Below are 26,242 nucleotides of genomic sequence, written 5' to 3' on the forward strand. Positions count from 1 at the left end.
TAGACAAATTTAATTTATTAAATCAGTTTATTAAGCAAAAAACAGTATCTCTGATTCTCATAGTTATGTCACTGTTCGTCAAAATGATAATAATAAAAAAATGACATATTCTAGGCGGAATCACAAGTTGTATATATTGCATTTGTTGCAAAAGGCCATCAATAAATACTATTGTTCTATTTATAAATGTATTTATGATGATACAGAGTAAAGTCTAAAAATTATATGGGAAAAATAGTATGTGAAACACACACAATATCACGCATCCTAATGTTGGATAAAGTCGTGTAACATCCGGAACATCCGTTCGAAGTGTTCGGAGATGTACGGGGAGGGAACGAGGGAAAGGTAGACGAAGGAGAGGAACGTTACGTTTACGCGCGGGAAGGAGAAAAAGGAGAAGGAGGTTTAGAACACATCTCCGTATTACGGCGGTTCTCTAACAGCGCGATATAGAATAGTGTAAACTTAATTACACACACGCGCATACACATTCACTCATTTACCTTTAGTGGCTCGTATCGCCTTGCATATTTCGATCCACGGATGCCCGTAGGAACTGCAAACGTCGCACACGTTGTTAGTCGAGCTTGAGGATGGTTTTTGTTGACTAGCTTGATGCCCGGGTGTATTCGGCGACGAGGAGCCCTCTCCTTTTGATTTGCACGTGATCGACGAGAAACGACGAGTGAAATCGATCATGGAAGGCGACGGGGGAGAGGCCGGCGCGCGGATCTTGCGTGACGACGGCAATGTTGCTGAATTATACGATAGATTCGACGACGGTAGACCGGTGGAGGACGATCGTTCCGACGACGGTGACGATTTCGCCGTCGGTCGGATTGTGCGGCAGGAGGGCGAAGACAGGCGCATACACCGCAGAAGGTTGAGTCAATCGTTGACCAGCCCTTGAGAAACGCTGATCAGCTGTTCCTTCAAGACGCGGAAAGACGGTCGCACTTCCGGACAGTGTGCCCAACATTTGCGCATTACCTGATATTCATTGAATCCGTAAATTTAGATTGATTCAAGATAATTGAATTCGGAAATGCGAAGAAATAATGGTAAGTTACCTCGTATACTTCCTTAAAACATGCTTTAGGTCGTTCCAGAATAATTCCACGCTGTACCCGCTCAACAACTTCCGTATTCTTTAGGCGGCCGTAAGGCATTTTGCCACATGTGAATACTTCCCACATGAGTACTCCGTATGCCCACACATCCGACTTCGAACTGAAGCGCGTATAATTCAACACTTCTGGCGGTGCCCATTTAATGGGAAATTTGGTGCCACCGCTACTGGTATACTGATCATCAAGTACATACCTAGGAGTAATTGTTTGATCAGTTAAATTTTGCAATTTACTTATATATCTTTTAAGTTAAGATTTTTTTAATTATCTGAAATATGAAGATAATAAAATAATTCTTACCTAGCTAAACCGAAATCTGCAACTTTTACTACGTTTTCTGATCCCACTAGACAATTACGTGCAGCAAGATCTCTGTGTATGTAGTTATGCCTCTCTAAATATGCCATCCCTTTGCAAACCTATAATACAGACGTAAAAAAAATTTGATTAATGTGTTATTTCTTAATTATGTCGGTATATCTTATCATCTACTGAGTAAAACTTGTATTACCTGTATACACATGTCTAATAAGAGGCCAACATTTGCACCTAATGAGGTTTCGTGACGGCGGAGGTAGTTGAGAAGAGATCCATGTCGCATGTATTCCGTGACAATGTATATTGGTCTATCTTTACTGCAGACACCATACAGCTGGACTAGGTTTTGATGTTGCAGTTTTCTACATACAAAAAATAAAAATATAAATAATATTAATTTAATATTATAAAAAATACACATACAATATTTAATATTAAATTTTCAGGAGAGAAGTAAAGTTGTAATAAAATATATTTATAGAGATTCAACTTAAAGGATCTCTATCAAAAGTTTCGGCGTAACGTAAAGAAAAGTAGGTTGAAACTTACGTCATTACTTTAGCTTCTTCTATAAAGTCGTCCTCGGACATGGTTCCCTCTTTCATCATCTTCACGGCAACGTCGATGGTGCCGCGCCACTTACCTCTTCGCACGACTCCAAATTGACCAGATCCGAGTTCTTCTAGCAAATGCAATTCCGCCGGGTCGATCTCCCATTTGTCTGCAAAAGAGTCGCCGTTAAGTGACACAGAATAGCCGAGGGAAGAGTTTTTTTTTACACATCTCTATTTTTCTTTATATCGTTTAAAAAAAAAGAGATTAAAAAAAATAATTTTACAAACCGTGACTAAGGCCGGCGGTTGGTGGTACAGGACGATCACAAGGACTAGTCTTCAGCCGACTGGCCAGACCGCCGCTATTATGTCTATGATAATTCACCAGGTCGGGAATGGAACCGCAGCAATGTTTTTCCGACAAGTAAAATTCGCCGCGAGTATTCTGTTTGATGTGGTAATGCTTCACGTGGGGATGTGGCCTGTGACAAAACGAAAAATCTTAGATTATAGAAAAAAGCCAAAGAGAAGAAAATAAAAAGCAGGAAATGATTTAAAATTGAAAGTCATTCAGCAATCAATCAAATCTATATTTAATCGATCGATGATTACTAAAATATTGTAAATCTGTTGACTTACACTTTCGTATAAAGGGAGAGGGTATATAGCCCTTTAGTCGAGGAATTACGGACGACAAAACAACCCTCCTTATCTTCCTGCTTCAGCAACGACTCGGCGCGTTGTCTTGACATATCACCTACGTACCATCTACGACAGCGCAAACGGAACAGTCATTTTTTTACTTTTATCACATACGAACATCTTACGATTTATGTGAAACTTCTATCGAGAAGTATTTCGATAGAAAATTTGGTTGTTCGATAACTTGGGGAAAAATGGGAATAGCAACAGAGCTTTATTGAACTAGACACGACTATCGACCTCTGTGGTTCGCCGAAAAATATATATATTAAACTCACTCATATTTCTGCAGTCCCAATAGTTCCTTTTCTTTGACGTAATTGCTAGGAATATAGCCGATCGATCTGCAATTAAATGACTTTGTACAAACCGTTCCTCGCTAACGCCGCACTTTACGCGCGTTCTTTACCGCATAAGCAAACAATCCGGCTATCATGAATAATTATCACTGATTATACGAAAGAACATCGCTGAGATTATTGTTTGCGAGAACTGTATGCTGTAACTGATTATTTTTCACGATTGCCGGTTTTGATTGCCGCTATCGTATATGTGTGAGATAAAATGTAAGTTGTGTCGCGCAAGTTAAGTCGTCGGTCGTAAAAAAAGAAGTTGGTAAAGTAGTTCGTAAACGATGCTTGTGTAGTTGTTTCAAACAGAAAAATTATATACCCATTCTCATCCTTAACTTTCCACCAGTGCTCCTGGGAATCGTCCAAGACTTCGTACTCCGCACCCTACATTGTTTGCAGCAGAAATACATCGTTAGTAAATATTTAATGGCATAACGTTATATATGTATGACATGTTATATATACAATATTATAATTTATATTATTTTGTATATATTTATTATATTGAATTCTTTTTATTTTTACCTTTTCGAGAGACAAATCACCACCTTCGATGGCTCGGAAGGGATACAGAGCTACTACAACTTTCGCTCGCAACATTATCTTTTCCTGTAAAATAAAAAATTTTTTAAAAATACTAGATATAAAATGTCAAAGTTAGATAATGTTTTAATATTTACTTCAATAAAAATGAACTTACTTTTGTTTTAGAGGATGGTGTACCAGGTGTACCGCCTGGCATTATCGGAGTCGAGGGTGTTCCTATAAAAAAAAAAAAAAAAGATCAAGATTAATAGAGAAAAATTAAATATTTTTCAATGTCGATACGTTGGAATTATTTTGGGAATAATTTGATAATTGTCATATTTGCTAAAGTATATTTGCAATGAGGCAGAACAATTTCGAATAATTTAATCTAATAAAAACGCACACCCGCGCGACACGTGGTGATTAAATAATTACTATCTTTTATTCTGTTAAGCGCTGATCATCGCTTAATTTCACCGGACGGAGGACCCGACAGCGACGCTTGCTCTTCGCGATGCAACGATCAATGAGTACTAAACGGAACATCCCGATTGACAAGTGTACCACGCCGGGACGACCAAGCATACCAAACCGTGGATGCGAAGGACGACACTACGAGAGAGCAGTCTCCACCCTGTCTAGACAAAATCAATGCGACCTCAAACCTCCTACATCCCCTCTCCTCAGCATCTCTTCAACACCGTTCGCACGTGCACGCTCGTCGCGTGCACGCAGCGTCTGCTTCCGTCACATCCACGCGGCAAGCGCACGCACCGAAATCTCGAGACGTAGGATGCGGAAAAATGCGGAAATTAATGTTTTCGATTTTCAATTCACAAAGTTCGTAGGCGATCCATTTCCACGGCACGATTTCTCCAAGCGCGCAGCTCTCATGGTTCTATATTATCATTTAAATGCGGTAGCAAATCTCTCTCTCACACATCGCAACATCCATATTTTAATTTATTTTTTTTCTTTATGTAATGTCCGTTCCTCCAGTATCTCTCTTTTTCTTGACATCCTTCTTTCCGTCGAGTTTCATTACTAGAGGCAATCCTGGCAACGCGGTAAAGAGATTTTCGCCTGAAAGTTTTTTTGCGGAAAATATCCGAGAAGTATCTTCGCCATGCTCGAGTGGTTTCCTGCCCTTTGGGAAAAATTTCCCGACAAACGAAAAGCTATACGACCGGACGGGGAATTAAAAAAAGAAAAAAAAAATACGAGAGAGAGAAACTCACCGCGAGAAAAACACGCGTACTACTCTCGGTACCAGTGAGAGTCGGTATATTATACTTTAATTTTCTCTACCGAGATTTTCTTCTTCAAATTATATTCTCGGATTATCTCGCGAGAAAATAGAAACTATAAGGTTGATCGAATAAATGATTTTTTTTCGTTTGTTCAACTTCTACACAATAATCTTTCGGGAATCAAAATTTCTTACGCGAGTACAGTTTTTCAATATAAGGTAAACGTATACGTCGCACGTCGGTATTCATAGAGATGCTTTTCCGAGGGACGTCAGAAGAATCTCAAGAAGGAAATCTCGGTAATGAAAGTCTCGCCGGGACACAAGGCTCGCGACGTGAAAAGAGCGTAACAAAATCCGCCGGAGGCGACGAAGTCCTCTACTTTCGGTGCATCTCCGAAAATATTCTGACTCTCGCAAAAATTCAATAAGTAGGAAAGAACCTTAAGAAAAGGAGAGACGTATAAGGTAAATCTCACGTCTGAAATAGCGACATCGCGATATTGAATCTTAGCATTGATTCAAATATATGACGTGATATATATTGTTAGGTGAGGAGACGTCTCTCGGTACAATGCACAATATACAATTTCATTTCTTTTTTCCCCCTTATACGATTTCCAATAAGACACGCTTCAAAAGGCTACGAAAAAAAAATCGCCACTTTCGGACGCTTATTTGATTTATTGTACAGTTGAACTGGATTTTATTAACTTGATTTATTTTCTCGATATAACATATAAGTATAAAAATCGCGTATTAATATCCCGTGTATAAGACACGAGATTGCGATCATAAAAATAAGATGAGAACTTATTTCCTTTCTCAAAGCCGCAAAGGGATTCTACGTCGAGATGCAAACAAATCCTTAAAGCGCCTGGATGACAGTAACCTCAGATGGGAGTCCGCTGATCTTCTTATCGATTTCGGTGACGTTGTTGCCGCTCAAGTGGAGGATCCGCAATTCGACGACATCAGCGAAAGCGCCATTATCTATCGTGTGGATGTTATTATCGGACAGATTGAGATCTTCCAACTTGGAGAGACCTACAAAAGTACCCACTGCAATGCGAGACAGTTTGTTTCCATCCAATCGCAGTTGCTCCAGCTGTAACAGCCCCTGAAACGTTCCTGGTGCGAGGGTGCTGATCTCGTTCCGTTGAAGATAGAGTCTCTTCAGACCGACTAGGTCACGAAGAAGCGCTTCGGAGATGCTTGTTATCTGATTGTTATTTAGGAAGAGATCTTCCAACTTGCTCAATCCTCGAAATGCACCGCTCGGCAAGCTCTCCAGCTGATTATAGTCCAAATGGAGGCGATTCAGTTCGGTTAACCCGGCGAAGGATCCCGGGGCCACATGGGCGATTTTATTGTTGTTGAGCCACAGGTACAGCAGTCCAGGGTTCAGATTCGAGAAGGATTCCGCCTCGATTGCCGGGATGTCGTTCTGACCCAGGTACAACCACATTAAGCTCGATAGACCGGCAAACGAATCCTTCGGTATCGAATTGATCCTATTGAAGATCAGCGACAGCGACTGCAAGTGTCCCAATTCCGCGAACAAGTTCTCCGACAATGACACCACGTTGTCGTCTAAATGGAGACGCTCCAATTTTGGCAGACCACGAAAGGATCCTCTCTTTAGCACGGATATTCGATTGTTCTGATTCAGATATAAGTGAGTCGCTGTCAGATTCTTGAAGGCATCCTCGCGAATCGCCAAAAGATCCAGGTCGCTTATACTCAATCGATCCTCGAAACGACGTTGCGTAACCTCGACGAGTATTCCTTTGTAGTGACAAACGTTATAACCATCCGTGTCCTGACAAGTCGGTTCCTTTTTCTGCGACGAGACTCTCGCCGAGAGTATCAGGATAATTTGCGAGAAAAGCAGAAGAGATTGCAACATGATCGAGTAGATCTATTTCGGTATGAACGATGCAGCAACTACGAACAAAACCGTCGAGTTCTACGGTTTTGTACTCTGTCAAGGGGACGCGATTAGATAGCGGAGCGCGACTTTTGACATTGATATCCCTGCTACCGAGACGAGAAATACCCACGGTTGCATTCTCGGAAGGGATCAGATGTCAAAGTTGACGACAGACGGAGACTTTAAATTCGTGGAATACAATGACAGAGGTGAATTTTGCGTACTATTTGCATTTCTCTCCTTAGGGAGCAATAAAAAAAATAGAGAGAATATCTCTATCAATGCTGAATTTTTAAAACTTTTTTCTCCGAACCGCCTGAATTGACGCTTTAATTAAAATTCGTATTAAATATCTCGTATTAATTACAGTCCTTATAATTGCAAATCCATTTTAACAAACCGCTTGCATTGCGGATGGCAGGTTGTTGTTCGCCACTGATTATCTGTAACGAGCAGTAGAAAGTACGTAATAGTCCAGTGAGCACCCAGGACAGTGAGGCGATCGCGGAAAGTGGAGTGAAACGGTAGAAAAATATCGTGCGGGTTGTATAAGAACGTCGAGCGTCCTGAAACACAAATAATCCGAGTAATTTCCGGAATAATAATCCATTTTTTCTCGAAATAATATTTCTTAAAATACATGCGTAACATTCTCATTACATATTATCACACGTGTGCGTTATTAATATTTATAAACGTAAGTATCCTTTTTCAGAACGACATTTATTTCCCTCGCGGGGAAAGAGAGGAGACGAGGAAACTCATATACGAATCTCAAGGTCTCGTTCGCAAATTTAAAGGTTTTCAAAGATTTCGCGAAATCCGCGTCAATCACGGAAGAACTTTTCGCATATGGCTTTTCACGTCGATGACGAGTCGCGAGCGAAATATCCGAGGCAAATACTCCGTTCGATTGAGTTTGACAGATGAGACAAATATGTACCGCGGCGCACGAGCGATTTTCAAGGCTACGCACGTATTTTACGACGAGCGATGTCGAGAAACTTTCTAAGGTATTGGTGAAAACATCAGAGAAGAGCGATTCGCCTCTCGCTCGCGAGGTCATCGAACGATGTACATCCCACTCACTCGGTTTCTCGATCCGCGGCCGGTCGGTTAGTGACAAACCGAACCAAGATTACCAAACAGTGCTAATGACGAAGAAGGCCGACAAATTTCAGCCGAACAGTAAAACGCGTGGAATCAGCATTCCTCGACACACGGCACTTTTATAGTCACGCTTTTGTATCCCATTTCTTTTCTCAGGAATCAACCTTGGTTGGCGTTTATTATCTCTAGAAGAAGACGATAATAGAGTATTGTCGCAAACAAACACGTATGCTGATAAATGTAATTGCGATTAATCACTTTTTTTTATGCGCAAGCGGCGCTCAATTATAAAAGAAAAGGAAACAAACGTATAATCATACAAGAGATACACGTCGTTGATTTTTACCTTATAATTCTTTGATTATATTCTTTTCTAGAAGTTGAGATTTGTCGTGTATTCATTTGAAGAGAAACATTATTGTACCGATACACACTATATAACGACTGCGTTACCATCAGCACTCAACGCGTCGACGTCTATACAGCCGGTGAATGTCACCTATAATGGCCACATTACGCCTCGCGCAGCAAATATGCGCGCGAGAGTAATTGACATTTGTCTAGCTATGTTCTTAATCGACTTTTGATACGTGGAAAATAATGAAAATTACCCAGGCGCGATAAAAAAAACGAATCTTCGATTCGATTTCGCTCGTGGATTAATTATCGAATATCTCTTTTTTTATTTAACAGCTGAGATATTGTTATAAATGATCGCTCGATAATTCGAGAGAATAAAAGGGAATCTATTCCTCATAAATAATTTACTTTGCAAATTATCGCGTGATAATTTCTCAAGCGTAATTCCGTTCGCAAAGCTGAAGATCCCTGAGGAAAGTTTGTATAATCTGTGTATGGATTTTTTTTTATTTAATAAATGCAAGAGTATTTTAGAGCATTCAAGAGTTCTTCTGATGGTGCGAAATGATCTACATACGATTGACGTTACGATCTTGACATTAGGCGTGGCAAGAAAGTTACCGTAGTACCGTTCTTATGAAACCTATAGAGGTCGGTCGCGCGCGCGCCTCCATGTAACCTTTTACATTTTGCGCAAGCGATATTTCTGCGCGAATACAAATGTGCAGCGCGCTGATGCCTTCCCAAATCGCGGATCGAATAAAAAAAATAAAAATAAAAAATAGTTGTAAGAGAAAAAAGCAGGATTTAGAAGGAAGAGCAAGAGCAAGAGCAAAAGCAAGAGAGAGAATGCGTTAAATTTCACCTGTATATAATGTGGTTACTCTACAATACAATTGGGGAATGCAAGCTTTAATTGTTTTGAAGCCCCGATATTGTTGTGCAGATTTATCGTTACATCTCCTTGAACATATCTGTTGAATGTTCCGAGAACACGTCGCTTATATCGCGCTTGTAATTTTAATACCTCCTGCCATTAAAACGAGTCCAGTCGATCGTTGCAAAAGGTATTCGAATAATTTTAGCTCATCGTAGAAATGATCGCGTACTCCGAGAACATTAGCCTCGCCTCGTCGACGTTTGACAATAAGCCAGAGAGGAGAATCGAAATTAATAATATCGATCGTTCATGGCGTATGCCATATGAACGAGAACAGGGGAAAGATCGTCGAATCGTTTGGATTCCAAAGATGGAAAAGGTCGAGTCGACTCACCGGAATTGCTGTGAGCGTGCCCGGTAACATTACCGGTTGCCGAGTGGACCGCATTCGTAGCGGCGTTCGCGACCTGCTTCAACGCGCTGATCACCAGCATAGTTTCCCGTCGATTAACCCGATCGCGATCAGCATCTGGCGCGCGCGCGACACGAGACTCTCACGCACTCTCGACGCACCTTTGACTTGCGCACGATCGAGCAAGGACGACCTCGACGAGCGAAGACTCGACTGCCCAAGCTGCTGGCTCGACGCGGACTGGATTCGGCTCGGGACGGCCTTAAACGCGCGACTGGCTCGCTCGCGCGAGCAGCAGCAGCAGCAGCAACGCGAAAGGGAGTCGTCGTCGTCGTCGTCGTCTCGCTTGGTCCCCTTCCTCGGAGTTTCACCTTCACGGAAGTCTTCCCTCGCCGCCGATTAAAGCACGCCGACCGTAGACTAAGACGGGCTCTTCGACACGCACTGTGACGCGCGATGCGAACGTTACGTGGAATGTTGTTCCTTTCTCTCACCAGTCCGGAAATTAATATATGTAATCGCGCGCGTGCAGGAATTAATTATATGTACAGGAAAAGATTTTAATAATAAAAAAAAATTTTGCGAGCACGCACAACTGACATTCGATAGAATAAAAAACGTAATAATTGTACAATAAAACGTGCGTAAACGATTAAATAGACATTTTTGTCATTTTTCATTCTAAGGAAAAAAATTGTCCCTCAATTAAGAATCCAGCTTGTATTATTTTAGTCGAGAGAAGAGAAATCAAGATTCTCATCGCAACGAAAATAATATTCGCACGGAGAAATAAATTGACGAATATCGATATCGATTTCGTTCACCGCACCGAGGGAGGTGCATCGTGTACAAGTTATAGGACCTGGGAAAATGGCTTGTGACATTGTAGACTAGCTTACCGGCAAACTCAGCACTTTGCGACAAGCACCTATCTGTACCACTCACCCTCAGCGATGTCCAATTAAGTGTGCGCTAAGATTACCACGGGAAGCGGCTTGAAACAGCAGCGGGTGACAAATAAAGCGCGTATTTTAGCGCGACGCGAATAAATAAGCTTCCCTCGACTTTAATGAAGATAGAGATACGCAATGAAACGTTAGAAAAGTGTCGCAGCAGAAGAACGAAAAAAAAAAGGGAAAAAAAGATAAAAAAAGTCGAGAAGTAAAGGCGTGACAGTAAGTCGTGATATCGTTATCGAGAGTCGCGCTAAATCGAATTTCGAGCTCGCGTCCTCGGCTTCCGTCGCCGTCGCGTACTTGAGAACGCGATGCGATCTCCTCGAGTTTTCCGGGCACGAATGACGGAATACCATACATCGCGGATACCACTCTCTTCGAGGCGAGACGCTCTTCGAAGCGAATTCCCGTGCGCATCTTAAATCACTCGGACCACGTTCGAAACGGATATCCGGGCGTCTCGGGAGCGATTATTATCCGAAAATATAAAAGCTTGGAGATCGTGCGCGGACGTGTAGTCTACAATCCGGGAGATTTCAGCTAGCCGAGAGACCCGCATCCTCCGTATACGTCGCGAGTTCTTCAGTCTACCTAGGCACTCGAGGGATATCGATCGATCTTGCCTCTACAAATTCGCTGAAAATCCTCGTAGCTGCTGTGCAGCACCGGTATTATGCATTTCGAGTTCTTCCCTCGCGCGGAGCAGACCTCCCGCTGTTGCAACAAAAGCGAAGCTGGTTAATATGCTGATGACGACGACCCAAATCGCGAAAATAGGGAGTCAAACAAGAAGTGCCTGTCGTAGACAGAGCCGCTGCGTCGCAAGCGTTTTCTAGGAAATCCGGTCCATCAAAACGTGGGAGAGAAACTGGGAGTGGATTCTCCGACCAGCCACTCTCGAGCCGAATGCATCATAACTGGGTTTCCAGGACGGACGTTATTTCACCGTCATGTATAAATGGAGGCTAATTTTAAATAGTTTTCAATTCGCTTCGTGTCTTTCGCGTTTCTTAATCGCATCCGAGTAATAGATGGACGAGTATCTCATCATCGGAAGGCGAATGAACCGCGGCAATATCGATAATGCATCGTTCGCGCTATCACTTTGCGTATCAGTGGAGTCGATTTCATCGGATTTCATCGAATCATCACGGAATCCTGGCCGTGATATGCGGTCTTTACTTGAATTTCGGTCGATCCCGTCTCTACATTCACGCTACGTTTTGCTCAAGCGGATTCCCGCAAAGCGGTTTAAGCTCCGACGCTTTTGCGGAAACGGGAGGGAAAACAAGCTTCCGATATTATCATCTCGGTATTAACGACATGAATATACTTATAAAAGAGAATTCCTAAAAATATATATAATTTGTAATTCAAATTAAATCAAATTCAAAAAACGCACCAGAGAAAGAATAATTTTACCCGTATATTTATACGTGCGACTATAAATATGAATATACGTGAAAAGATTATCTGAAATTTCTTCCTCTCTCTATTTAATAATTTAACAAATCTACCTCAAAAAATAATATAAAAAAAATAATATTGACTGTTTCTCTTTCCACGAGAATCGTGCGATTTTTATAATTATTAGCATTATCAAATTTATTAGGCCATTCATTTCATTTGATATCTTATTACGATTATGATAAAATGCGTACAATTTCTCCCACCTTCTTCATATAGATTATAAAATCCCAACCGTTTTATTTTATGTTTCTCCCTTTTAATTCCAAATTGAAATTAATAATCGTCAAGTAATCTAGATAATCATCAAAATAGAAAATCTTGATATCACTTGATATGCATTATTATGTTATTATTTTCGCCATGTAATTAATCCATTAATTGATGTAGACAGCTTACAATATGAAGTTAATTATACAAATACGTATAATGCGCTGGACATGAATGCGCGATATACATATGCGATATATTATGAATCACTTTTTATCTCTTTCCTGGATACAAGCCCGATAAGTCCTGCTCCAGATAAATCTACGAGGATAGAGCACATGCGCGCCCAATCTGACAAAGATGTTCTCCCCACTCTTTCTTCATTATCCGATAATAATTATAATTATAATGTATTTCGTGTGCGGAGATTATAATGTATATGTAAAACATTTGCTGGGGCTTGCATTATTATTATCATCCGCGTACTAATTGTGGGTTGTTTCTTGCTTTATCTCTCAAAGAATTGATATCATTTTAAATATGGTGATATGTGTTTATGTAAAAAATATTTCGCGTCTCTATCGTTTTAAAAATTACACTTATTTATTAAAGTAATAATCTCGTTTAAAACAGAGACTGAATCCACATATATGTATGATAATTGATTTCAATGTTTATAGAGAAAAGAGAATATTTAAATATAAAATTATCGAGTAACAATATAAGACGAAACTCTAAATAATCGCTAGCAAAAAAATTTAAGATTGAAAGAAAAATTTAAGATGTAGAAATATGTTAAAAATGTAACCATTAATTCAAGTTTCCATTACATTGTATATTTTGTGCCAAAAAAAAAAGAGAATGATCAGTATCTCGAAGCTAATCGGACTAAATTTCACATTTCTAACGAACTAACGAAAGAAGAAATAATATGCCGATACCATCGAAATCTCCCAATTGATTTCGATGAAATCCTCCCGATTCGTCAATCGATGCAATCGGTAAAACGTATAAAACATTGGAATAAACATTATTTCAGCTGCTGGAAATTGCTTCTATCTAGCAGCAACACAACGTTCAAGATACAGGAAGGATCGCACTTGTCAATGTGCTGCCAATCAATACGTGGAGAGCAGCTAAACTCGAAGCGCTTTTTACGACCATTTTCCATTTGCGGTTCTCGCGGTCGCCGATGAATCCCCATTGAAAGACACAATTGTGCGCCAAGAACATCCCTGACAGTCCAATATTCAAATATGCATTTAGATTTATGCGCTACTCTACCAGGTACCTCGAATACTTTGTTAGATGGAGAATCTTAGAATCATTAATAACTCATAATTAACTCATTAATTGTGCAGAATTGATAATGCAATTCAACGTGCGCCTTTCGTAAATTACTTGTGTTATAACGCGCGCGATTAATAGTAAATTTTTCCTTTTTTCCGCAATTTTTTTTCCTTTTTTTCCGCAAATTATAACACAACTTTTCACTATACACGTAATTCAATAGATACACGTACTAGCGGAATCAATTCTGTCTCGTCGGTCTTTTTTTTTTGCGTCCTCTCTCGTTTATACATCCTGTGATCAAATAATTCTCTCGAACCGTCTCGTATAAAAACACAATATAACACGATGTATCTGTCCGAGGCTATTAGATCGGCAGTTACGACTATATTCAATCTCGTTTTACCACACCTCCTTCCTATCGCTTCCCTCTCTTATTGAATCCACATTTGCCGGTGCGCCGTCACGTACGATTCGGCCTTATTTATTATTATTAATGGTAGATGTTATGGAACGTTATCTTTTGAGAAAAGGAAGAAGCTAGTTTACTTTATGGAATACATCTCGGAGATAAGAGGATTGTCTCGGCGAACAGAAATAAGACAGAATAATAAGAAGCACGAGGAAAATTTAATATTTCATAACATTTGCGCCGAATAAAGCATTCGCACAAGATGAAGATATACGGATGATATGTGACATATAGTTACACCCACACAAAACTATATAATTACAGAATATACATATACAAAATGTGCACTTGTATTCATAGCGAAATTTCAATGGAGCCAACTTCATTTTACGATCACTCGATATAGACGCTCATTCATTCCCAGCGATCTCTCGTGCATATAACGAAACCGGAAGAGAACTCAATCATCTTCATTCGCAAACTCGATTACTCGCTATTCGAGTCAACTGAATAGTATTCATGGCAGTACAATATCGCGAGCGCGACACTTTTCATAGCTCTTACTCGCGCAGTTCAAACTATAGATAACATTCGCTAATCTAACTGTATGCTATCGCTGCGCTCCAGACGCAGGATCTTTCAATGGGATCCCTTAATATCGGGGGGGAATAACGGAGAACTGAGTGAAATTGCGGTTCGGTGTCGCGTCGCGATTAATTTAATCCGCCCTCACGTCTTGCGAAAACGAGGGGAAATCAAATTTGCGACATCGCGCAAACACTTCGATGTTAACGACATAGATATCCATAAAAATGAGTTTCTATAAAAATCTCCAAAAGCTTCAATTTAAAATTACAGATACAAGATGTGTAAATGAAATTGTGCATTTATTTATTACGTATTATTATTATACAGAGTGTTTCTTAATAAGTGCGAAAAATTTTAAGAGATGATCCTCTGTTGAAAATTAAGGAGGATCTTTCATATAAACATATATTATATCTTACCCTGTAGAGTTAATAGATCTCTTTAACGCGATATAATTTTACAGAGGGATCTCACAGAAGAAGGATAGTAATGAATCACAACCGATGTCGTCCATTCCACCTTCCACAATGAGAGACCCGCAATTTTGATTACCACCGAGGTTATCGGGTTCGTTTGGCCATTTAGTAGTCCATCTCGTAAACCCAGTATTTTCTAAGGCCTCGCCCGTAACAGTAACCCAATCATTCTCTTCAAAATAATCATGGAGCCCAAGCCAAGCCAACTTGATGGTTTTCTCTTCTAGAATACGCAAAAGGACCTTCTCCTCCGATTCCGAATTGATAATCGCCAAATGACCTAATGGCGTAGTATAATAAGTATAATGGAGGTATTTTGCTTGAGACTATCGTTATTACGTCAATTCTTTTCAGACGGTATAATATTAAGCCAATTATGAAAATTCGCGTAACACGTGCCCGTGAGCACATTAATGACCGTTTGATTGCAGTATTTTTTTTACCTCCTTCCTGGTCACAAGCTTGGCGAGCTTTGTTCCACGTGAGTTTGCGTGGATGAAGCTTGTGCGCACTTATTCCAGGTGTGATAATGTAGCCGTTCAATTTTGCCTTATTATTTGTTAATTGTTTTGATTGTTCTTCATTGTATATATAAAATATTTGCTGACCCACTTGATAATTATTATGTCCGTTCATAACAACCACGTGCCTCTTATTGAGTTCCTCTGATAGAAGAATTAAGAGATATTTTAATATTATTTTCCGAAATATAAAGAATAATAAAGAATTTCGCATTCCGCTAACATTTCAAATTATTTTTGTACTTATGTAATAAATCATGTCTAAGAAAGCGAATGAATCATGGGGAATCCATCACTTCTCGTGATAATCTAGTGTTTAATGTTTATAAAAAAAAAACAATTTTTCACAGTAATTTATCTTTTTTTTCCTTTTTAAATGTTAAAATATTTCTTTTTATTGTATTTACAAATGGTATATGTATAATATATTATTGGATAAGAAAAATGTTTACCTTCACTGTTATTTTGATAATTTGATGTTAGCGATTTTGTATCGATCTGAGTGTCAGCTCTTACATCAAATGTACGTCCTTGCGTTTGATACCAAACAATAAAAAGTATTAGAAGATACTTGAACATTTTTAAATGTTGCTAGTTGACAGGCTTGAAGTAATGCCACAACTGGACAGCTAATGTCTTCATAATGTCTCGTTCAACAAAATACCGATAACCCGAGTTGGGTCAGAGAGCAAAGATTAAGATTGTAAATTATCTGTTGATTTCGAATAAAGTAAACAATAAACTATATTACTGCGCATGATCGCGTAACTGCAGACAATCGTATTTTAATGGAATTATTAATATTGTGTTTTTGATTCATAAATACTAGATTTCTTATTCGATCTTTAATACATTTTTTAAATACGATCCTTTTTTTGGCAATTCTTTGCCATTTTTTTTAGTATGTCAACTTATATCAGGATATTTTCTCTTATAATATTCTGAAAATTTAACATTACAAAAACGGTAGCAACAGTAGAAAAACGTCTTCCTGATATAATATATCTAAGAAAAATTATAGATCTAACAAAAAGTAAATAAAATAATGAGAAAAAGTAGTTTTTAAAAAAGAATACAAAAGATAGTGTAAGAAAAACAGTTTAGCCTACGATGGTTAAACTACTGAGTAACGTGGCACGCCTCACTGACCAAACGCACAATTTAACGGCGAGAGAGATCGCAGCTAGAGGCATTTTGCGACGATACGATACCGATATAAAGTAGCAGTTAGAAACTAGAACCGGCTATCTCTACGTTAAAACATGTTATAATTCTATTTGCGAAACGCAGGTAAAATTGGCAAAGGTTCTAAAATACTATATTTTAAGCGCGTTTAATATAATAAAGAAAAAGTAATAATGCAATGATGATTGCGATAAAAAGCTTGTAAATAATATGTAAATTTGCAAATCGTAAATCAGCTGCTCCTCGAATAATTTAACTTGTATCTGCATGTGGGATGTACTTTATATGTGCGCAAAAATGGAGAGGCAATAAATATGGCAATGGGACAGAATTTGTAGCTCAAACTTTCAATGAAAAACGATTTGAATTAAAGGCAACGTTGCCAGAATCACTCAGGACTTTGTACACATTTTTTTCCTCGAAAAAGGAAAAGAAATATTAATAGCTTCTAGCAAAGAGTTTTCGCACGTTCGCTCTATCAAATTCGAGGCACGTGTGAATATAACATTCTTTGCAAACTCGATGATAGAATATTTGAAAAAAAAAAAAAGGAAAAAAAATCTTTGAAGTACTCACTTACCAAAGAGGATAACGGCATGATGAAAAAGTTCAGAGTCAATTCGTTTCGATTACTCGGGAATCCTTTGAAAGAATGTTCTTGATCAATTAGCGTTTATTAGTCAGATCAGTCATCGCGACGTGTCTTTCATGATCAACCGAAAGCTTTGAACGACATTCGCGTCTCTGAGACTCAAACTAAAATCGTGACATTTTCCCACCGACACTGGAAGATCCTCTTGAAGATTCATTCAGGGTTGCGAATTTAATAGTCCCGAACGAGATTCGCAATAAGAAGGAAACGTCGCGGCGCGCGCAGTTACACTGACTGAGTAGTTCGTTCGGGAGGTAGCTTTGGGACTTTCTCAAGCAACGTTACGTTAGTTTCACCGTCACTGCCGTCAGTTCCGTCTCTCCACTCATTCATTTCCTTTTCTTTTTGTCTCTTTTCGCTTCCCACAATTCCCCAATCGAGCCAACTCGGGGGGGATCTCGAACCGGCTGTGCTCTATCGGTTATTTAATCAAATATCTCTCACTACAATTTATCGATTATCCGTCCTACGACGTAGTTCTCTACATGCTTTTATTTTACGATGCGCTTCAGCGTGCAGATTGTACGACAGACACATCTCCGCCTTCTCGAGTACATCCCATGGATGACGCGTCACGAGGAGCAATCGCTCGGAAAACAAAACGGAAAATGAAAATGGCTGCGATTTACTTTGATGTAAAAATAATCAATTGACTCGATATCATCGATCGACATTCGATTCGACGAAGCGCGCAAATTAACGTGACGTTAACGACTCGGAGCGTCTCGTATACATCGTATACCGAGATTCGCACTTTAGCGCGAAAGCGAAAGAAAGAAAAAAGAAGAAAAAGAATCGGACGAAAAGGAAAAATGCACGCTCGACGACGAGAGTCAAGGATGCTCGAGGAGAGAAAAAAAAAAAGGGACCGCTGCTGCGTCTCGCGATGCCCCGTGTATCCGGAGATAGTTAAGATTTAGCTCTCGGCTGCATTCATTTGCTTAACTGTAGCGCCTCGCAGTCAAGCGAACTTGTTAATTGCGTGCTCGACCTACTCGACGTTCATATAATGGAGTCGTGTCACGTCTGATATAGCGGCGGGCGAGTTAAAGCGGCAGGACCCGGATGAAAGATGAAGATCCACGAACGAGGGAGAAAAGCGCGAGAGAGACCGATTCTCGTGGAAGCGTAAACGAGTGACGTATTCGGGACCATTCGCATTCCAACCTTTTGTGCGGCCCTCGAATCCAGCTTTGCAAATTTCGTCGCGCGATTATTTATCTCAAATTGGCGAGATTTTCGACGAACATATAACGCAATCTCTTGCGCGAAACATATAATGTCATAAATCAAGATAGGGGTCTCGAGTAAAATTGCGCCCTGCCGCATTTCAAGCACCGAGGATCGAATATTGCATGCATAAATGCAAGTCTATCTCCCGCAAAAACAATGCACAGATCGGCATCGCGTGCGATAAATTCGGGAAAATGCGAGATTTTTTGGTAAATAACTCGATAGATTTGAGATCAATGAAGAATAATATTTAGTTATTTAAGCGGAGAACGTTTTCAATATCAGAACTTAATTTCAGACAGTCTCTATAACGGAGAAACGCCCTAAGCGATTACTTTGATCAAGTTGGGATAATTGCTAACCGGATAATGGTCGTTACGTAACACTAGCATCAAGTTTTAGCACAACTATCGGAAAAGCTGAAAAACGATAATAACACGTCAAATGTTCGACAATGCACGTATGATAAGGGAAGGTGCTCTTCTTTAAGTAAATAAGTTAAATAATTAAATCAATTCTCGCCGGCATCCACCGCTTCGGCGCATCACCGAGATGAATTCGATTAATCTCTCCTGAATCAAATTTGTATTTTTATTATGCGCGTCCCGGAAGCACATCGAGCATCGTCTCAATACTTAGATTTGCGATTAAAATATCTCAAATTCAATTTTGCCGTTAAGTAGGTCAGCTTCGTTCAAGGAACTCTTCGCCAAGACTATCGTAAGTTCCGTCTCGTTCGCCGCCAATATATTCCGCTTCAGACTTTAATACAAATGTATGATGGACCGACACACTCGAGAAAGATAAATTTCTCGAAAGAGTCAAAAATACCGTCAAAAATACGATGAAAAGGATGATGCATCGCGGAGGGCAGCTAATAACTCAGCTCATACTTTGCATTTCGCGTTAATTCGACGCTAATAGTAGCGTGTTAAAACAAAAATACACGTGGGCACTTATTTTACGCGATCGCTCGATGGCACACGTATCGATTTTTAATAAAAGGCTATCTAATAATAAGATTTCCTCGGTAAAAACTGTCATCGCTGCGTCATATCATTTCTGGATAGAATATCACGCTTTTGGATATTTGCGAATGAGGAAAGATAATATTTGCAGACAAGAGATACGTCTGAAAGTACGACGCGTCGAGAATCGAATTCTAGTGTATATCTTTCGCAGCGTCTCTCTCTCTTTGTAACTTACGTATTACGTGCTTTACCGGAAGACAATTTCTATCTCCTTAACATCGTCTTTTGATCTAATAAGTAACGAGCGCTTCAGCGATAATCAGATAGATCCATAACGGAGGAAGAGGTCGGAGGGGATTTCGTCTACCATTTTCCGTGTCCGGGAATAGAAACGAATAGAAATCCGTCTCGCGAAATCACGATGATACGAAATTTCAATTACCGATCCGCGGTATCGGGAGCACCGTTTCGTTTGGCGAAATCGAAAGGCCTGTCTTGCCCCGAGCGATAAAGGAACTAGGACACTCGGGTTATTGGGGAGGAATGACGCTTGACCGAGGCGATTTTACGACGCGTCGCGTCGATTCGAGTTTCGACGTTGCAATTCGAAGAGCCGGAGCGTTTCAACGGTACACAAAAATGTCACGCTTCCTGTTGTCTAAGAGAAAAGTTTTCGTGGCAGACGCCAGAGACTTTGACATTACGCCAATTCGCGGATAGTGCTCCTGTTCACGACAAACTCCTGTTTCATCGTTTTCCGCCTGTCTCGTCCACGACAAAGATTTCAGGAATGGAAGCAGGCATATATGTTTACGCGGAATTTGCCAATCATGCTTATTATGCTCAATCGAATAACAAGAAATTTTCTGCTGCCTAGAGATGACATTGCTTTTTAAATACGTTTCTTCATCTTTTTTCATTAAGAGTACAAATTTCGTGAAAATTGCACAAAGATTCGCGCGCGATACATTCTTGGATACCGCAAACTTTGAAACAATTTCAACTTGAAGACACACGTAAAACGCTTCTTCGAGTTAAAAGATTCCGTATCGTTAGACAGAACGTAAGAAATCTAGATTCGCAGAAAATCAGTTGCTCGGAGACAATCCCCTTCCGACGTCCTCATATTAGCTCGACAATCGTACGAGGAAAACGAGATTTTCTCCAGAATAGGAATCCACCGTTTATTCCAGTAAATTCTGATAGATAATGTCGCTCCCCGTGGCAATATAGACTAGAGCTAATGCACCAGCAAACAAAGTGTCGGTCGATTTTGAAACGAGATAGACTCGTTATTGCGCGCACCACTAAATATTTAACGAAAGATAAAGAGGCAATCAGTTAATTACATACTACTGATTACATGCATTACTGATCACTGATTCATTTCGCGTTTATTATTTCAATAGGTTCGAGCAATTTTTTTCGCGATAACGAATATTCATATATTGGATATATATATAGATATATATATATATTTTTTTTTTCAATTAAATCATAATTAGCCTGTGTTTCGGTATAAAATACGGCACCCAATAATTCATCATTTCGATATTTTAACAAGCGTATCATTGTACGTGATAAAACTGGATGATATATCGACATAAAAAAGTTCAATGCAAATAAATAAAACTCTTTCGGATAACGTTTGATTCTTTCTATCGATTGCGTCAATTAACGAATCCCAGCTATTAAATGACACGACAGCAGCGAGACTCTCATGTTGATGTCAAATTGAGAAACGTATCGATTAATCAGTAGGCTAATTAAAATCCCAATGGGTTTTGTGAGAGACAAAGGCAAAAGCGTACAATAAATATACAATAAATATAAAGTACGAACCGATCGTTGAGCGGGCCTGAGTTTGGATGATCGGATTATTATTCGCCTCGGCGTTCGTTAACTGTGCACGATGATCGGATGAAATAGTGGTCGTCAAGATGGTGTTGTTGATGGTACTGCCAGGGATGGATGTCGATGTTGTCGAAACTGACGTAGTTGTCGAGGACGGATTCGTGGCGTTTGTAACCGATTTCGTGGACCAGGAGCTGCAGGTGTCGCAGCCTTCGGCTGAGCGTGTCGATAATCGGCAGCAGGACCAACGTTTTCCACTCCAGAGCCCCGCGTGATAACGCCCGCTCAAACCCGAGTTTTCACTGCACACTACAAATAAATATCCCACTCACTTTCAATTCTTAAGAATGATATATTCCCGGATATTTTTAATGCGATAAATTGTGACGAGATTCTTTTTTATGGACGCGCAGGATATTTTAGAATTTATCCCTCGAAATATAATATTGATTCAATCTTTTCAGTCATAACGGATATCAATTTTACTGCAATTTATGTTGCGAGAAAAAAAAATTAATACTTAAGCCCTCAAATCAAGCACGCACGTATTATGTTATGTGCAATAAAATTTTTATAAATTATCACAAAAATTATGTCACATCTATGAACTTTATACTTGTATTTATGAAATATTATTTTAATAAATTATTATTTTAATAAATTATTGTTATTATTTTTATTAATATTATTTATAAAATATAAGTATAAGTTCTAACGCGATATGAAATTTCTTTCCTACAAGACAAAAGCTACAAAAGCTTAGAGATCGAAAGCATTATCAATATTAATGCGTCTAGCATATACATAATAAAATATCAAGATAAATCGGAAAAGTAATAAGGATAAAATACATAATTCTTGCTTGTCGTAAGAAGCTTTTATCGCGTCCAATATACATAAAGCCCACATCGAATGTCAATGCGAGGGAGGCGAAAAAAAAGAGGAAAATGGAATGAAAAGGGAAGGAAATAAAAAAAGGGAGGCTTACCAGCGCGTATGGCACGTATCCATTCGGCGCGATCCTGCTCGCGAGCTGCGAGTAGATAGAGCGTGTACTCTTGACCAGCTTCTCGATATCCCACTTGGAAGGGTAGTCCGGATGGTATTCCGCCGCCTCCGCTGCCCGCGTCGCCGCCACCCGCCGCATCGCCGACACCACCGCCTCCGCCACTTCCTGTGCTACCACTTCCGAGACTGGCAGTCTCCACCACGTGGACGCTCTCCACGGCGATCCGTCCACGTTCCTTACGGCGCTGTAACCAACGATTTCTAGAATTAGAATTTAATAGTTAATAGAGTAAAATCCCAGCATGCTGCAACCTTCCGATCTGGATCTGTTACCAACAACTTTCACCAAGTGTAGCTATAGAGATATTACAATATATTCAGAAATATAAATTTTATCTTAAAAACAGTAGACATATAAGATATAATATAATATGTATGCAAATATATATATTATATATGCAAATATATATATATATATATATATATATATATATATTTGCATACATATTTAATAATAATTGCTAAATAAATTTTGCTCATATTTATATCACAAATTTAATAAAGTGAGAGGAAGAAAAGTGATCGATAAATGTATAAAATGCTTTATTCGGTATGATATAAAATAACTTAAAAAATATAAAATTTATTAATTGTAGTACTTTTAAAATGTTTTTAGAAATAAAATAAAATATATAAAAAATTGTTTTATATTGAAATTATACGTCTAGGATTTTTTTAAATATTTAGAATATTATGTATATATTTTTATATAATAAATAATCTGAAATATGCTCGTTACTAGAATTGCATTTAACTGATATGGTTTTAAGTGTGCCATTATTTCTAACGATAAAAAAGCAAATTTCAATAAAATATTCACACATTGCAGTGTAGATCAATTTTCCGAATTTTGAGATATGATATAGTTACGTTTCAGATGTGAAAAAGTAATTTATGAGCGCGGATGGCATCGAGCGACTCTCCCCGGGGAGGATTCGTAGCGGAATTCATGATAAGTGGTTCGCGCGCAACATGGATTTTCCATCCAACGACGTGGGGATTTAATCAAACATAGACAAAAGAGAGGGACAGGAAGAGATATCCTAATTTGATCGAAACTTTCTTTACCTCCACTTTGTATGATGGATCTCGCGATGCGTTGAATAAATGAAACCGATCAAGTCGGTATATCGAGAGATCCGCACGTGGAGCGCGCTGTCGTCTCGACCCAAGACTGGTACGACAGATGAACAGACGTTCGGAAACGGACAATCTTCTCGAAACGAACAACGTCTAACGTGAAAAGATCGAGATTGATCCCGCGTTTATTCGCGATGTCCTAGTGTTGAGAATCGACAGATATGCTGTAGCTCGATACCGCGGATCAAACGGGATCTGAATAAAGCGATCAGGATCCGACCAGAGAACAATCGTTACCGCCGAGGATCAAGGCGCGCGTCGCGCTTCTCCGCACTCGTCGTCTTCGAGACGAGATTAAAACGTCATAGACTCGTCCAAGGAATCGTCAACTCGAGGAGTCTGGTATCGGGGTACCAAACGAAACCGGAAGAATCAACGCAGTCAAATTCGTTGCGCTTCGTCGAGACCGACCTCGAACGACGGCCACTGACTGAACGAGCGAACGATATCAGGAACTCAACGACGGAGCGGAAGATAGGATGAAGAGTAGGAGGAGGAGGTAGGATGGAGAATTCACGCCGGGCGCCTGCGCCAGTAATTTTACACACGATATCATGGTGCATGTTATCCGCCAACCCTCTATCGAAAGCAGCCCGGTCCACCTTCCTGACAGCTCGCTTGGCTACGGAGGTAGCTATTGGACTACTAGTCGCGACCGCGCGCAGTTACCGAACCGATAGTTACCGATTATCACTCTGCTCGTCGCTAGAAGATCGAGGGGACCATTGCGACAAAAACGGAATTGACGTCCGCTATTCTCTGATGAAATCTACATTGGGATGAACATAATTATATAAATTAATCGTAGTAATTAATATGTAATTAATATAAATTTAAGAAACTAATTAAAAGATTAATAATAAGGTAAGTCACTTTATATCTCTCTCAAATTTTTTTATCTTTTAATTTAAAAAACTATTATTTTATTCAAAAGAGAAATTAATAATATTAAATATAAATTAATAATATTAAATTTTGTGTTATTGTGAACCAAAAAAATTTCGAAATAGATGTTTCTAATGTTTAATGAGGAAATAATTATTCTCATTATTATTATAATTAGAAATGTAATATATGAATGCAATGGTATAATTAAAAATAATAATTGAAAAGGTTGCAATGTATTTTAATTATTCTTTGTATTTAGTGATTATCCATATGATTTATATTTAATTATAATTTATTATTAACAATATTTTTTCAATTTTTTTGAGTATTATTTTTTGAGTATTATTTATTATAATTTCTCTTAGCAATAGCAAGCTTAGCTCGTAGCAATAGCAATTCTTCAAGATAAAACAAGAATAATTAAATTTTATAAGAGGAATAAAATATTGTTCTAAAGATAATAAGCTTACTAAAATTGAATTAGCTATTATTGCCATATGAATGATATAAGAACTAAATCGATCATAGAGAAAGAAAGATTCACACATCATATTTTATTTAATCTCTCATTTATCTAATCATATTTTATTTAATCTCTCTCTTATTATAGAAAATAAAATTTAGATATTATAAATTTAGATATTATATTGAAAATTACTCACCTCTCCATCTCCATCGTAGTAAATAAGATAATGTTTTGTCAGCACAAACCATCGTTGCTTGTAATTGACTGGAGTGAAGCGTTTCTTGTTTTGGGAACGTTTTATCATAAATCCTTGACGAATAACATCTCCACCTTTTGACTCCAGCTTTCCATCCTTCCCTGCCATCACAGAGGGAGGGCCTCCCTAGCAACAATAAAAATATCATTTTTTTACATTGTAATAGATCTGCATTAGAAATTAAATATCTTTAATATTAAATATTGCACATTCTGAGCATAGAATTAGAACTGATACTTATTGCACGCAATTTAACACTTTTACATTATTAAAAAAAAAAAATTATATTAGAATTATATTTTATTCAATTCCTCCGTATTTTGGTTTATCTCGGGTGTATCCGGTCTATATCCGAAGTGACAGGGAACGCAAACGAATCTCTAAATATAGCACACTGGAATTTTTTCCTCGTTCTCCAACCCGCTTCCTGCCTCCTATAATTCAACTCACGTGTCGATTACCGAGCAATTATTGCCCGCATCGTGAACGCCGAGTGACCGGTACTCCCGCGTATAACGAGACGGAAATGCAAAGAACGCGAGCGAACGTTGCCCAAAATCTCCAAAGTGTCAACGCACCGAGAGAGGTGCGTGTACGCAGGCAGCGCGAGGACACACGTATATGCGCGGTTATAGCCCGTAACGTTTCGATAATTCGAATTCTACGCACGCGAGACGCGAGGTCCAGCGACCCAGCGGTCTTTATCGGTCGCCGTCTCCAACATTCTCGATCGAAATCTCGCTCTTACCATGCAACAGATATGCGCTAGCACCACGCAATCCCGACACTTGTCAAAAGCATGACCGGCGCCCAAACAAAGAATTCACGTGGAACGTACGCATATACACACACCGACAATCTGTCAAACGAAGACGTCTCGCGGCGACGTCGGGAATTCGCGAGATATCAGGAAATGCCTGACTACGCTGATCAACGTGACAATCCGTGCCCGCCCGCGAATAAAGGAACGCGTGCGCGAGAAACGTCAAACGATAATCCCGACTGACACTTGGACGTGCCGACCACGTCGTCTTGAGTAAACAAAAATTGATGAAAATCTCGTAATCTCCGATTTTC

General features: G+C 39.2%; 3 protein-coding genes across 6 annotated transcripts; all 3 read right to left on the minus strand.

Annotated features, from left to right (window-relative positions):
- LOC105249778 (tyrosine-protein kinase Btk29A) lies at positions 1–26,083 on the minus strand. Of its 4 annotated transcripts, none has more exons than XM_011255503.3 (15): positions 25,914–26,083; positions 25,106–25,291; positions 22,336–22,600; positions 21,336–21,656; positions 3,761–3,822; positions 3,586–3,669; positions 3,380–3,444; positions 2,986–3,051; positions 2,645–2,773; positions 2,294–2,487; positions 2,001–2,172; positions 1,645–1,813; positions 1,434–1,552; positions 1,074–1,326; positions 1–993 (listed from the first exon to the last, which is right to left on the minus strand). In XM_011255503.3, the coding sequence occupies exons 1-15, from the start codon at positions 25,914–25,916 to the stop codon at positions 892–894; spliced, it is 2,190 nt and encodes a 729-aa protein (XP_011253805.1). In that variant the 5' UTR covers positions 25,917–26,083; the 3' UTR covers positions 1–891. The 4 variants fall into 4 exon arrangements, with proteins under 4 accessions (XP_011253805.1, XP_011253804.1, XP_011253807.1 ...); XM_011255502.3 differs by lacking the exon at positions 25,914–26,083 and adding an exon at positions 25,616–25,757; XM_011255505.3 differs by lacking the exons at positions 21,336–21,656; positions 22,336–22,600; positions 25,106–25,291; positions 25,914–26,083 and adding an exon at positions 17,218–17,835.
- LOC105249777 (leucine-rich repeat-containing protein 15) lies at positions 5,502–6,811 on the minus strand. The gene has a single exon (XM_011255501.2). The coding sequence runs from the start codon at positions 6,744–6,746 to the stop codon at positions 5,706–5,708; it is 1,041 nt and encodes a 346-aa protein (XP_011253803.1). The 5' UTR covers positions 6,747–6,811; the 3' UTR covers positions 5,502–5,705.
- On the minus strand, positions 14,162–16,109 carry LOC105249776 (hemolymph lipopolysaccharide-binding protein-like). Its single transcript, XM_011255500.3, has 3 exons — positions 15,905–16,109; positions 15,375–15,596; positions 14,162–15,211 (listed from the first exon to the last, which is right to left on the minus strand). Exons 1-3 carry the CDS (start codon positions 16,029–16,031, stop codon positions 14,913–14,915), a joined length of 648 nt encoding a protein of 215 aa, XP_011253802.2. The 5' UTR covers positions 16,032–16,109; the 3' UTR covers positions 14,162–14,912.
- Positions 26,084–26,242: the final 159 nt, after the last annotated feature.

The sequence above is a fragment of the Camponotus floridanus genome, unplaced genomic scaffold (genome assembly GCF_003227725.1).
Source record: "Camponotus floridanus strain SB8 unplaced genomic scaffold, Cflo_v7.5 scaffold25, whole genome shotgun sequence".
Lineage (NCBI taxonomy): Eukaryota > Metazoa > Arthropoda > Insecta > Hymenoptera > Formicidae > Camponotus > Camponotus floridanus.

Excerpts from the sequence above, each read along its gene's own strand:
- LOC105249777 (XM_011255501.2), bottom strand. The coding sequence starts at position 6,746 with ATGTTGCAATCTCTTCTGCTTTTCTCGCAAATTATCCTGATACTCTCG.
- LOC105249776 (XM_011255500.3), bottom strand. The coding sequence starts at position 16,031 with ATGTTCAAGTATCTTCTAATACTTTTTATTGTTTGGTATCAAACGCAA. Across the intron at positions 15,597-15,904 it reads TTATCAAAATAACAGTGAAG|AGGAACTCAATAAGAGGCAC; the intron begins GTAAACATTTTT and ends TTCTTCTATCAG. Across the intron at positions 15,212-15,374 it reads AGCTTGTGACCAGGAAGGAG|GTCATTTGGCGATTATCAAT; the intron begins GTAAAAAAAATA and ends CTACGCCATTAG.
- LOC105249778 (XM_011255503.3), bottom strand. Across the intron at positions 3,823-21,335 it reads TCAGGCCCGCTCAACGATCG|GAACACCCTCGACTCCGATA; the intron begins GTTCGTACTTTA and ends TTTTTTTTATAG. Across the intron at positions 3,052-3,379 it reads AAAGTTAAGGATGAGAATGG|ATCGATCGGCTATATTCCTA; the intron begins GTATATAATTTT and ends ATTTAATTGCAG.